Source organism: Nerophis lumbriciformis, linkage group LG08 (assembly GCF_033978685.3).
Source record: "Nerophis lumbriciformis linkage group LG08, RoL_Nlum_v2.1, whole genome shotgun sequence".
Taxonomy (NCBI): domain Eukaryota; kingdom Metazoa; phylum Chordata; class Actinopteri; order Syngnathiformes; family Syngnathidae; genus Nerophis; species Nerophis lumbriciformis.
Window position 1 is genome coordinate 18484742 of NC_084555.2, and position 14516 is coordinate 18499257.

The following is a 14516-nucleotide window of genomic DNA, read 5'->3' on the forward strand; positions in this document are numbered from 1 at the left end:
AGAAACAGAAATCATATAACGGTACCCACCAGACGGCTTTGTCTTTCTGCTCTGTAGCTCTGAGGGATTTAGTTTCAACAAAAAACATTTTCAGCTCACCTGGCTCACAAACTAAGAACTGTAGAGAGTCAAGAGCCACAGTGGCCCCGTCCTCCACACACCCAGTGTAGCTCAGGGTCACTTGGAAGGGCTGGTCCACTTGACCTATAAAAATCTCAACTGCTTCCCACTCAGTCCTGCATCAAAGAAAATGTGATGCAGTTCAGTTCAGTTCAGTTTCAGTTTATTTCAAACATGCATACAATACAATGTAATGCATCACATATTTCCAGTTGTTTCGTTACAGCATGTCCGAAAAGGAGTAGGAAGAAGCTGAGCTTATTTAATCCTACCCCTTTTCATACCATAGCAATTTTATCCCATTTCCTTGTTCTCTGTAACAGAACAGTGAATAAATAAATAATATCCATCCATCCATTTTCTACCGCTTGTCCCTTTTCGGGGTCGCGGGGGGTGCTGGAGCTTATCTCAGCTACAATCGGGCGGAAGGCGGGGTACACCCTGGACATGCACCTGGGGATAGGTTGATTGGCAACACTAAATTGGCCCTAGTGTGTGAATTTGAGTGTGAATGTTGTCTGTCTATCTGTGTTGGGGAGGTGGCAACTTGTCCAGGGTGTACCCCGCCTTCCGCCCGATTGTAGCTGAGATAGGCTCCAGCGCCCCCCGCGACCCCGAAGGGAATAAGCGGTAGCAAATGGATGGATGGATGGATCGCACAATCACTATAAAAACATGTAAAACCTGAGTGTAAAATATTACAGCTGTCATATTTAACGAGTTAGAAAAATGACTGCATTAATCATGTAGCATATACGCAGATTAATCTCGCAATGTATTTTGACTGTTCATGTTCCTTTATGGATGGTTACCTCAAAGGTTGTTACACGTTCAGTGATCAGGTCAATTCATAGGTCAGTGCAAAGATGAGTCATGACACTGTTGTGCTCGCGGGCATATTTTGTGTCAAAATGCACCCAGATGGGATTTTAGATAAAACTGTAAGCAAGTTTTGAGCAAATAAAGGGAGTGCATTCAATTAAAACATTTCAAAGGTGTTCCTGTGTGACATTCTGACAATAAAATTGCATTAGTGTCAAAATATTAGGCTATTTTTTTAAATGAATTCTAATTATGCCTTTGTATATTAACCTGTGATTAATCATGAGTAAAGGGGCTATATCATTCAAAACCAACTGTTCTCACCTATTAGTACCTGCTGTTGTGTATTTGGAATCTGCATATGTTCCGAAAATGTTAAATCAAACTGTAGAGGCATTGCGGAGATATTTATAAAACAAATATTGCCTTCCTTCATACTTCCGGGAAACGAGCCGTATGGAATTTGCCCGGTCGGTGACGTTTTTGCCATTGGTGACGTCAGCAGATTATACATACTGTATATGGTGGAGATTTACCCAACGTGCTTTTCGTGAGTCTGCCATTGTAGTCCAATGTCTTAGTCAATAAAGCTCCTTATTTTCCCTATTTTCTTGTTGTGGGGCAGACTGGCTCATACATGGACATGCATCCTCCACTGTTGCCATTCCTAATACAAAGTAGCGTACAGTTCTAACTTAATCACTCAGTGTACTCGCTATGAAAGCGCTAACAACTACAACAAAGACGACAGAGAGAAGACGCTTTTGAAGTGGAGACACGTAAATAAAACCGCCCACAAAACGACTTGAGAATTGTCTGTAAAACATAATCTATGCAGAGTTTTGAACCACCATTGCATGTAATGTAAACCACAAAGAAGTGTTTTAAAATAGAATACAAATGATTTCCTTGGTTCTTAACACTAACAAAACCAAATAACTAATTGTAGACTTCCGCAGGAAAGGGCAGAACAAACACCCTCCACTTTTAATTAATAACAATCTCGTAGAAAGGGTCAAGCATTTCAAATTCTTAGGGGTGAACATAACAGAAGATCTATGCTGGGACATTAACACTGCTTCTACAGTCGGAAAGGCCCAACGTCTTTTTTTTTTGAGGAAACTAAAATGCGCAAACATTCCGCAGAAATCAATGGTCAACTTTTACAACTGTGCCATCAGCAGTGTCCTCACTTACGAATTTTAGTGTGGTTTGCTAGGTGCACTAAAGCGAACCAACAGGCCCTCCAGCGAGTGGTTAAAGCGGCGAGGAAATTACAAGGACGATACTCCCAGAGATGAGTGCCATGTACACAACTCGCTGCCTAAAGCAAGTAGACAACATCCTGAAGAACAGATACCACCCAGCACATGGCCTCTTCAACCTGCTAACCTCTGGAAGGAGGTATAGATCGATTTGCGCCAGGACCACCAGAATGTCTCACAGTCTGTATCCCCAGGCTGTGAGACTGCTAAATGAACAGCCTGCCCCTTTGCTGCCCCGGACCATCTTATTACCTCACTCTTCACCCCCTCAATAATTGTGCTCTGGACATTGCATTGCTGCAACATCAACGTAACACCCATCAGACATCTGACTGTTCCCACCCCCACGGCCCTCTATTCGCCATCTTCCTGACAATGCTAAAATGTAAACTTTTGTCAACCTGCACATCAATGCAGTTTCTATGCCGCTGGACAAAGCTCAAACAAAATCTTGTTGTTCATGTATGACTTAAGTGTTATTATGACAATGACAATAAAGGAATTGATTGATTGAAATCACAACAGGACCCCATTAATCTAAATTCAGAAGTGTGATTAATGTGATTAAAAAAATAATCAGTTGACAGCACTAGTAAAAATACACTCTGGATCCCTTCTTAAGTTGAGTTAAAGTTAAAGTTAAAGTACTAATGAATGTCACACGCACACTAGGTGTGGTGAAATTTGTCCTCTGCATTTGACCCATCCCCTTGATCAACCCCTGGGAGGTGAGGGGAGCAGTGGGCAGCAGCGGTGTCGCGCCCGGGAATTTTTTTTGGTGATTTAACCCCCAATTCCAACCCTTGATGCTGAGTGCCAAGCAGGGAGGTAATGGGTCCCATTTTTATTGTCTTTGGTATGACTCGCTCCTCTCTGAGCTGCCACCTTACCGTGGTAGAGGAGTTTGCGTGTCCCAATGATCCTAGGAGCTATGTTGTCCGGGGGTTTCTATGCCCCCTGGTAGGGTCTCCCAAGGCAAACTGGTCCTAGGTGAGGGATCAGACAAAGAGCAGCTCGAAGACCTCGATGAAGAACACAAACCAAGGACCCAGATTTCCCTCGCCCGGACGCGGGTCACCGGGGCCCCCCTCTGGAGCCAGGCCCGGAGGTGGGGCACGATGGCGAGCGCCTGGTGGCCGGGCCTGTCCCCATGGGGCCCGGGCCGGGCACAGCCCGAAGAGGCAACGTGGGTCCCCCCTCCAATGGGCTCACCACCCATAGCAGGGGCCATAGAGGTCGGGTGCAGTGTGAGCTGGGCGGCAGCCGAGGGCAGGGCACTTGGCGGTCCGATCCTCGGCTACATAAGCTGGCTCTTGGGACGTAGAACGTCACTTCGCTGGGGGGGAAGGAGCCTGAGCTAGTGTGTGAGGTGGAGAAGTTCCGGCTAGATATAGTCGGACTCACTTCGACGCACAGCAAGGGCTCTGGAACCACTTCTCTTGAGAGGGGCTGGACTCTCTTCCACTCTGGCGTTGCCGGCAGTGAGAGGCGACGAGCTGGGGTGGCAATTCTTGTTGCCCCTCGGCTCAAAGCCTGCACGTTGGAGTTCAACCCGGTGGACGAGAGGGTAGCTTCCCTCCGCCTTCGGGTGGGGGGACGGGTCCTGACTGTTGTTTGCGTTTACGCGCCAAACAGCAGCTCAGAGTACCCACCCTTTTTGGATTCACTTGAGGGAGTACTGGAGAGTGCTCCCCCGGGTGATTCCCTCATTCTACTGGGGGACTTCAACGCTCATGTTGGCAGCGACAGTGAAACCTGGAGAGGTGTGATTGGGAAGAATGTCCGCCCGGATCTGAACCCGAGTGGTGTTCTGTTATTGGACTTTTGTGCTCGTCACAGATTGTCGATAACAAACACCATGTTCAAACATAAGGGTGTCCATATGTGCACTTGGCACCAGGACACCCTAGGCCGCAGTTCCATGATCGACTTTGTAGTTGTGTCATCGGATTTGCGGCCTCATGTTTTGGACACTCGGGTGAAGAGAGGGGCGGAGCTTTCTACCGATCACCACCTGGTGGTGAGTTGGCTGCGATGGTGGGGGAGGATGCCGGACAGACCTGGCAGGCCCAAACGCATTGTGAGGGTTTGCTGGGAACGCCTGGCAGAGTCTCCTGTCAGAGAGAGTTTCAATTCCCACCTCCGGAAGAACTTTGAACATGTCACGAGGGAGATGCTGGACATTGAGTCCGAGTGGACAATGTTCCGTACCTCTATTGTCGAGGCGGCCGATTGGAGCTGTGGCCGCAAGGTAGTTGGTGCCTGTCGTGGCGGTAATCCTAGAACCCGTTGGTGGACGCCGGCGGTGAGGGATGCCGTCAGGCTGAAGAAGGAGTCCTATCGGGTTCTTTTGGCTCATGGGACTCCTGAGGCAGCAGACAGGTACCGACAGGCCAAGCGGTGTGCGGCTTCAGCGGTCGCGGAGGCAAAAACTCGGACATGGGAGGAGTTTGGGGAGGCCATGGAAAAAGACTTCCGGACGGCTTCGAAGCAATTCTGGACCACCATCCGCCGCCTCAGGAAGGGGAAGCAGTGCAGTGTCAACACCGTGTATGGTGGGGATGGTGCTCTGCTGACCTCAACTGCGGATGTTGTGGATCGGTGGAAGGAATACTTCGAAGACCTCCTCAATCCTACCAGCACGTCTTCCTATAAGGAAGCAGGGCCTGGGGAATCTGTGGTGGGCTCTCCTATTTCTGGGGCTGAGGTTGCCGAGGTAGTTAAAAAACTCCTCGGTGGCAATGCCCCGGGGGTGGATGAGATCCGCCCGGAGTTCCTTAAGGCTCTGGATGTTGTGGGGCTGTCTTGGTTGACAAGACTCTGCAACATCGCGTGGACATCGGGGGCGGTACCTCTGGATTGGCAGACCGGGGTGGTGGTTCCTCTCTTTAAGAAGGGGGACCGGAGGATTCAGGAGGAACAGTGTGGTTTTCGTCCTGGTCGTGGAACTGTGGACCAGCTCTATACTCTCGGCAGGGTCCTTGAGGGTGCATGGGAGTTTGCCCAACCAGTCTACATGTGCTTTGTGGACTTGGAGAAGGCATTCGACCGTGTACCCCGGGAAGTCCTGTGGGGAGTGCTCAGAGAGTATGGGGTAACGGACTGTCTTATTGTGGCAGTTTGCTCCCTGTATAATCAGTGTCAGAGCTTGGTCCGCATTGCCGCCAGTAAGTCGGACACGTTTCCAGTGAGGGTTGGACTCCGCCAAGGCTGCCCTTTGTCACCGATTCTGTTCATAACCTTTATGGACAGAATTTCTAGGCGCAGTCAGGGCGTTGAGGGGATCTGGTTTGGTGGCTGCAGGATTAGGTCACTGCTATTTGCAGATGATGTGGTCCTGATGGCTTCCTCCGGCCAAGATCTTCAGCTCTCACTGGATCGGTTCGCAGCCGAGTGTGAAGCGACTGGGATGGGAATCAGCACCTCCAAGTCCGAGTCCATGGTTCTCTTCCGGAAAAGGGTGGAGTGCCATCTCCGGGTTGGGGAGGAGATCTTGCCCCAAGTGGAGGAGTTCAAGTACCTAGGAGTCTTGTTCACGAGTGGGGGAAGAGTGGATCGTGAGATCGACAGGCGGATCGGTGCGGCGTCTTCAGTAATGCGGACGCTGTATCGATCCGTTGTGGTGAAGAAGGAGCTGAGCCGGAAGGCAAAGCTCTCGATTTACCGGTCGATCTACGTTCCCATCCTCACCTATGGTCATGAGCTTTGGGTCATGACCGAAAGGACAAGATCACGCGTACAAGCGGCCGAAATGAGTTTCCTCCGCCGAGTGGCGGGGCTCTCCCTTAGAGATAGGGTGAGAAGCTCTGTCATTCGGGGGGAGCTCAAAGTAAAGCTGCTGCTCCTCCACATCGAGAGGAGCCAGATGAGGTGGTTCGGGCATCTGGTCAGGATGCCACCCGAACGCCTCCCTAGGAAGGTGTTTCGGGCACGTCCGACCGGTAGGAGGCCACGGGGAAGACCCAGGACACGCTGGGAAGACTATCTCTCCCGGCTGGCCTGGGAACGCCTCGGGATCCCCCGGGAGGAGCTGGACGAAGTGGCTGGGGAGAGGGAAGTCTGGGCTTCCCTGCTTAAGCTGCTGCCCCCGCGACCCGACCTCGGATAAGCGGAAGAAGATGGATGGATGGATGGATGGATGGTATGACTCGGCCGGGGTTTGAACTCACAACCTACCGATCTCAGGGCGGACACTCTAACCACTGGGCCACTGAGTAGGTGGCCTAGTGGTTAGAGTGAGTTACAAGTAGAGATGGGTATCGTTTAGATTTACCAAATAACGCTGTTGGTGCTTAAACTGGTACTTAAATTAAAACATGCAATTTTTTGTAAAAAAAAAAAGGTTTTTATTTTAATCTAATTTGGTGACATTCGATTTGAACAGACTAGTAATTAAAATACTTCAACTATATAAATTAAAAACCACAAGAAAGTGCTGTGTTGATTTGGCTCCTGGCTAGTGGTGTGTATGAGGGCTGCTGTTGGCGTAATGGCAGTAATAAAGTAGTTTTCTTTTTAAATGTCAGACTCCGTGCTTCTGTCGAGACACTACATTAGTTCCAAGACGTGACTGATGCCAATATCACCACCAGGCCCTTATTGCAGGTGGCTGAGACAAAATAAAGTAACGATTGCTTCTTAATTTTTTGGTCTTCTTACTACTGTTTATGTTGGCACCGTACCATTATGGAAGCCGGTTTGGTGCCTATTCCAAGTTACGAGATACCTCCCTACCACTAATTGGCGTAAAAAATATCATAGTGAACACTGTGAGATCCACCCAACACCCAGTGTCTTACTTACTAGCATTAGCTAGCTAGATGTTAAAGAGATAGTTAGACAGACATAACTTTGTATTTACAACCATTAGTCAGTAGAAAGTGAGTGTGATGACAGTGCTGAGAAGAAGTGGTTGACAATCATTAAATCAAAGAAAAAAACCACTGAAAAACATGAAAGAGGTGTGCGTATAACTAATTTGGCAATGCAATACGAGCTTAGCACTGCTACAAACTGCACCATACTGAAGCAGAAGGTGTCTATTAAGGCCAAAAGCATTAAAATAATTTTTAAACAGCGGATTCGCATTCATAAAAATATGGAGATGCTGCTGATGGTGTATTTGACAGAGAAGCAGCTCAAACGAGATACTTTAGAAGCCCAAGGTAAATGTTGTACATTATTATTGTAGTTTGTAGTACACTATATCGTATTGTTTTTCATACAATATTCTTTATCTAGAAGGTTTTTGTTTTTTTTTGGGTTTTTTTTAAAACATGTTACATGGTAAAATTATGGCGTTTTGGGGGGGGGGCCAGAATGGATTAATTGAATTTTAATTCAATTCAGACGGAACGTTGATTTTAAATACAATAATTTTGAGAGACTGCTCTGTAAGAAAAACTTTCCGATAAAAGGATTAGGGGAGATGCTCCAAGATGTCAAAAAATCTGCCACCAGATAGGGTTAATTTGGCATCACATGCACACAATTACATCAAATTGCAAGATGAAAAGCTTATTCATCTGGAATAGTCAAAACATTGCATGATAGGCTGCTTGCTGCCAGGAATTAGATCATTAGCGTAGATTTGGTTGAAGGGCCTGTATGGTAAAACAACTTTTTCTTTTTTTTTTTATGGATCAATTGTACATTTAATATAGACTCTGGTACTTTGTTGTATCATTGATTAAGGACACAAGGACTCAAATTATTGACATTTTAGCTTTCAACAGATTGTTGTATATTTATTGTTTTGTACTGGCGCCTTGTTGCCTAATGTTTGTGCGTGTGTGTGTAATTAATGTTGTGTCTGTGAACTGACACAACTCTGCAACTGAAGTTCCTAACAGATAAAGTAGACTGGAAAAAATTCCCCACTTAAAAAAAGTTTTAAAAATTACTGTAAGTTATTTTTGCTTGTAATGAGCACAAAAAAACAACAACTGCCAATGGAACAAGTCAAAATTGTCTTGGTAAGATTTTTGGAAATAAGACACACTGTGATGAGATGGCGACTTGTCCAGGGTGTATACCGCCTTCCTCCCGAATGCAGCTGAGATAGACTCCAGCACCCCCCTCGACCCCAAAAAAGGGACAAGCAGTAGAAAATGGATGGATGGAAGACATATTTAAACTTTAAAAACTTAAAAGCAATCTTAAATTTAGCAATTAAAACATATTATTATTAGCTATATTTACTAGTATTGTAAAGTTGTGTGCCTTACAACAAATTTGTGATGCTCAAAAGTATTATTTTTTCCCTCAGAAGATCTATTGCCTAAAAACAAGTTCTTATTTCTCACTGAAAAAATACTATTCAGGGGATTGTGACAATGTATTATGTTAGTTTAGATAATTTGACTGGAAAATAGAAATATATCGTTGGGGAGATTGTGAGTGTTTCCAGTGTACTTGAATTGAATTAAAACAGCCCCAACATTGCCTCTTGCTGCTGGGAATGAAACTCCTGATACAGTACCGTAGATTTGGTTTGTGGCTGCTTGCTGCAAGGAATTAGAAAAGTCAAACGAGATTTGGATTAGGGAAAACACGTCGGGGAATAACCAAGACAGTGCATGACATACGGCACTGTTGTGCCTGTTGAGTTTAGAAAAAAATATCTACAGTAAGAATATTGGCAAGTATACCTTAAAAGGCATCTCGAGAGGTCAGAATCTGGGATTAGTGTTTGCAACTATCACCTCCATGTGCACTGAATGACGCTTAGCTCTATAAATATGATTTTACATGTGCAAATCAGAGTACAGTTAATATCTGCTACAGCGAACGTGTCCTTAAAATAGAGTCACACAACATGGCATAAGGTCTAGGATTGTTGAGTCCATTAGTTCAAAGCCACTTCACTGCGCCTTCATACGACAACCTTATTGAATATGCCTACCCATCCTTCTTCTGTCCCGGGCCATTATATAAATTCATTTCCAGAGTCTGCGTCAGGAGACACGGATGCTTTTAGCTCCACCAGAGACCGGCTGCACGTCTGTATTAAATCAATGGCAAATACCTGTCCCTATTTCCCCAACAATACCCCTGGGACCCGTATGCCATTTTATTCCACAAAGCATCTTGGAAACATTTCTTTTATACAGTTAAGAACCACAGTAAGGTAAAAATGTATTAGTCTGTGTGGTCGTGTTTGGCCGCATTCACCTTTCACTGCATTGAAGCCAAACTTTGTTCTCTTTAGTTTACAGTACAGTTGTCAAACTTAAGGCCCGGATCCAGATCTGGCCCGCCAAATTATTTTATGTGGCCTGTGAAAGCCTGGAAATAATGTGCTTTAATAAAGTACTCTATGATGCTGTTCTGTTGTTGTTGTTGTTTTTATTGTTATGTTTGTTGTGGTCTCTCTGTCTTATCCCTCTCTTGTATCCACAATGTCCCCCTCTGTCTTCCTTTTTTTCTCTTTCTGTCCCCTCCTGCTCCGGCCCGGCTGCACCAAATAATAATATAAATCCATTTAATAAAGTCATATACAAATAAGGCAACAAGAGAAGTATCCCACACTTGCCTTTTGTACAGTAAATCTGTCCAGCAGATATGGGCATCTACATCAACAATATGATTTTCCTGAGTAACTGGACAGGACAAAAAAATTAAAAAAAATAAAAATAAAGTCATCTTTTCTTACTAAATGTATTCATTCTTTCTGTTTTGACAGAAAAAAATACACATACGAGATAGGCTTCTCAGCCGAGTCGACCACAAAAAGAAGCGGGACAGACGCTGAACTAACAAAGGGTAGTTAGAACGAGGCGAATTGCCTCGCCATCCAGCTGAGTAGAGCCTACGTCGGTGGAGCAGCCCGGTAAGACCGACTGCGCCGAGAGGTCGGGACCTCGTTGACGGAGACCTGGATCTGACTCGCAAGGTCTAGGGAGAACTTGTGAGTTACCACAGGAATGTAACACTGTTTGCAATTGCATATATTTTTATTTAATATCATCTAAAAATGTAACAAATATTATATCATCATGTTACTTTTTTTTTCTTAAAATAAAAATAAATCTACTTGACTTTTGTATGAATTTAGGTTGGAACATAGTGATAATTTGTGATAATAATAATGAACTATTTTAAATAAAAATAATTATCTGTTTGACTTGTTATTTAAAGAAAGTTATCCATTAAATTGTATATTTAAAAAATAAAAATAGATTTTACGGTAAAAAAATAAACAAAAATCTGTCCGCTTCGTCGCCAGAATTTTACTGTATCATTTTTCCATACACAGCAATATGCTGTAAAAAGAAAAAAAGAAAAAAAACTTTAATTATATGATTACATTCTGGCAACTATGCACGTAAAACAATTATAATGATCAAATGCAAATGTAATTGGGTATTAATATCATGAGGTGAATCCTTGTACACATATTACTCACTGTTAAAAGCGGCCCTCTGAGGGCAGCCATAACTGCGACGCGGCTCTCAGTGAAAACGAGTTTGACACCCCTGGTTTAAAGCGTTATTGCAAAGCACCTCAATTGCAACGGAGGCATGCATGGCGAAGTGAGTCACCTGATTTTGACCTGCATGCATCAGTGAGTGTATTTAGGATTTTACAGTGCAATATTGGTAGCAGTCAGTGGGAGGTTCAGCAGAATTTGCATTTTCCATTTATTACAGAACACTCATTCAGTTTTTAAATGAAAAGACATACATACATCTGTGTCTCAATTTTTGCACTTCCGTAATTGCGCCAAGTGTTTTAAGTAAAGTTGAAGATGTACAGTACTGGAACCTCGATTTATGAACCTCTCATTATACAAACTTTGATTTACGAACCACAGACCAAATAAAAATGCTTGGTTGTATGAACCTTGTCTCAGTGTAGCAAAGTTTCATCCACCAATTGTGTGCTTGCAGCTCTGCCATTTTGTGCCAGGTAGCACATCTGTTGTGGGCGGGCTAATTGATCTCCCGTGCTCATTCAATTAGCAGTGCTGTTGTCAGTTACTGTGCTATTTGCTCATTTGTGTGCTTTTTAAGTGTTTTTTTTTTAGCCTTTTTACGATATTTTTCTAGTTTTGCTACCTCAATATACCGTAGTACAAAGAAAGCAATGGACAAGCAAAGTGTACTTTGAAACATTCAGGGAGTATCCACAGCGTTGTTGACACTGCCCCTCCCGCATTCTTCCGCTGCACGGCGAAAAGATTAAACAACAAGGTAAAGTGAGTTTTATTTTTATTCCTAATCCTTGTAGCAACCTGGCTGCTAATTAAAAAGTACCAATGATTGTCACACACACACTAGGTGTGGCGAAATTATTCTCTGCATTTGACCCATCCCCTTGTTCACCCCTTGGGAGGTGAGGGGAGCAGTGGGCAGCAGCGGTGGCCGCGACCGGGAATCATTTTGGTGTTTAAACCTACAATTCCAACCTTTGATGCTGAGTGCCAAGCAGGGAGGTAATGGCTCCCATTTTTACAGTCTTTGGTATGACTCAGGGGATTGTGACAATGTATTATGTTAGTTTAGATAATTTGACTGGAATTTAGAAATATATCGTTGGGGAGATTGTGAGTGTTTCCAGTGTACTTGAATTTAATTAAAACAGCCCCAACATTGCATGCTATGCCTCTTGCTGCTGGGAATGAAACTCCTGACAGTACCTACCGATCTCAGGGCGGACACTCTAACCACAAGGTCACTGAGCAGCTAATGGTAAGAATGTGATTTTAAACTTTGAGTGCACCACAGGACTAGGGACAGTGTGTGTGTGTGTGTGTGTGTCGGCAGTGCCGCAGCAAATTTAGACAGCTCATTTTGTTGTTATGGCTTTGTTATTCAATAGAAAGTTGACCCATCTTCCACTTGGTATGTTGTTTTATATACAGTACAATGTTGCACTTTCTATTGCATTCAAAGTGTACAAACGTTTACTAATATATCAATCAATTCCTTTATTGTCATTGTCATAATAACACTTAAGTCATACATGAACAACGAGATTTTGTTTGAGATTTGTCCGGCGGCATAGAAACTGCATTGATGTGCAGGTTGACAATAGTTTACATTTTAGCATTGTCAGGAAGATCGCGATAAGAGGGGTGTGGGGGTGGGAACAGTCAGATGTCTGATGGGTGTTACGTTGATGTTGCAGCAATGCAATGTCCAGAGCACAATTATTGAGGTGGTGAAGAGTGAGGTAATAAGATGGTCCGGGGCAGCAAAGGGGCAGGCTGTTCATTTAGCAGTCTCACAGCCTGGGGATACAGACTGTGAGACATTCTGGTGGTCCTGGCGCGAATCGATCTATACCTCCTTCCAGAGGGTAGCAGGTTGAAGAGGCCATGTGCTGGGTGGTATCTGTCCTTCAGGATGTTGAGTACTCGCTTTAGGCAGCGAGTTGTGTACATGGCACTCATCTCTGGGAGTATCGTCCTTGTAATTTTCCCCGCCGCTTTAACCACTCGCTGGAGGGCCTGTTGGTTCGCTTTAGTGCATATATATGCATATATATATATATATGGAGTTTTTGTCAATGTTGGAACCCATTATCATTGTTTTTGCTTCAATATACAAACTTTTCTATTTAGCAACCTTGTTCAAGGACCAAATAAGTTCATAAATTGAGGTTTTACTGTACAGCAAAATGTTGTGATGGACATGTATCCCCCTCAATAGTCACGGCCTTGGCCACATAGCCTAAGCAGAGGGACTTGAAATAATGGTGGCTGAGGCGCAACGGTAGCGGTCGAAAGTAGTAAAGAAGAAGATTAAAAAAAAGAAAAAAGATTGCCATTTCCAATAAGTGCACAAAGACAGTAATGTTTTAAAGAACGCACTACATTGTCAAATAATTCACGCACTCAGGAATTACCGTATTTTCGGACTATAAGTCGCAGTTTTTTTCATAGTGGGGGTGCGACTTATACTCAGGAGCGACTTATGTCTGAAATTATTAACACATTACCGTAAAATATCAAATAATATTATTTAGCTCATTCACGTAAGAGACTAGACGTATAAGATTTCATCGGATTTATCGATTAGGAGTGACAGATTGTTTGGTAAACGTATAGCATGTTCTATTTGTTATAGTTATTTGAATGACTCTTATCATAATATGTTACGTTAACATACCAGGCACGTTCTCAGTTGGTTATTTATGCGTCATATAACGTACACTTATTCAGCCTGTTGTTCACTATTCTTTATTTATTTTAAATTGCCTTTCAAATGTCTATTCTTGGCGTTGGGTTTTATCAAATAAATTTCCCCCAAAAATGCGACTTATACTCCAGTGCGACTTATATATGTTTTTTTCCTTCTTTACTGTGCATTTTCGGCCGGTGCGACTTATACTCCGGAGCGACTTATACTCCGAAAAAATACGGTAAGTACAGTTTACACAGTATACTAAGGGAAGTATTCCATTTGAGACGCACCCTCGTGACTTTGTTTGCATTTAAACAACCAATAGGGTGGGCTAGCATGTGTTGAATAGGATTGTGCTTCATCAGTTCTGCATTACGTAACCAGTGGTCCAAACCAAGAACCTCGTACAGTGGAACCTCGATTAATGAACGCCTCTATATGCGTCCTTTACGGTTTACGATTGTTTACATCCCGCCAAATATGCCTCTGGGTGCGGACCATTTCTCGTCTAGGAATGCTTCATGCATTCATTCATTAATTCATTTTGCATGCTGCTTGAAGTCATCGGGGGCTGCCATTTCTATGACATTACTTCCTATACACGCGGGCTTGGCCATTTCAAAAGCATTGATGGCTCGCGGCAGGGGCGTAGGAACTGGGGGGCTTTATTACAACAAAGACACAAGCCGATGAAGGATCACCTCACACTGATAGTGTTCAACAATGCCACAAATATTCCGAGACACAAAGAAAAATGATTTTCCATTTTTTGTTTTGTACACACCAACAAGACGTGTGTGTGTGTTGACATTTAAGCTTAATGTAATGTTGTGTTGTTTGGATAAAAAAGAGATTGCTGAGCTATTTTACCCTTTTTATGTTGGTTTGATGTATATGCACTGTATATATATATATATATATATACAAGTTCAAGTTTCAAGTTTATTCACAATACCATATAACAATTACAATAGTAGTGAAATATCATCATTTAAAGATGTTGGTACGTGAAAGGGTCCCCCAAATAAGCTAGAAGAAGCTTTTGACAGGGGGTCCAGAGGACAGTATATACATGGAATGATGAAACATGGTAGCAAGCACAACAACAAAAAACAAAAAAAAACAAAAAAAACAAACAAAAAAAACCAACGCTATATGATTAACACAAGATAATAGCACT

At 43.6% G+C, this 14516-nt stretch overlaps 1 protein-coding gene across 1 annotated transcript in view; it reads right to left on the minus strand.

Moving 5' to 3' along the window:
• ltk (leukocyte receptor tyrosine kinase) overlaps nt 1-14516 on the minus strand; it is a 132096-nt gene that overhangs the window by 58206 nt on the left and 59374 nt on the right. Inside the window, exon 5 of the mRNA XM_061968382.2 lies at nt 100-236. Coding sequence (XP_061824366.1) covers nt 100-236 — 137 coding nt within the window. The remainder of the gene's footprint in view (nt 1-99; nt 237-14516) is intronic.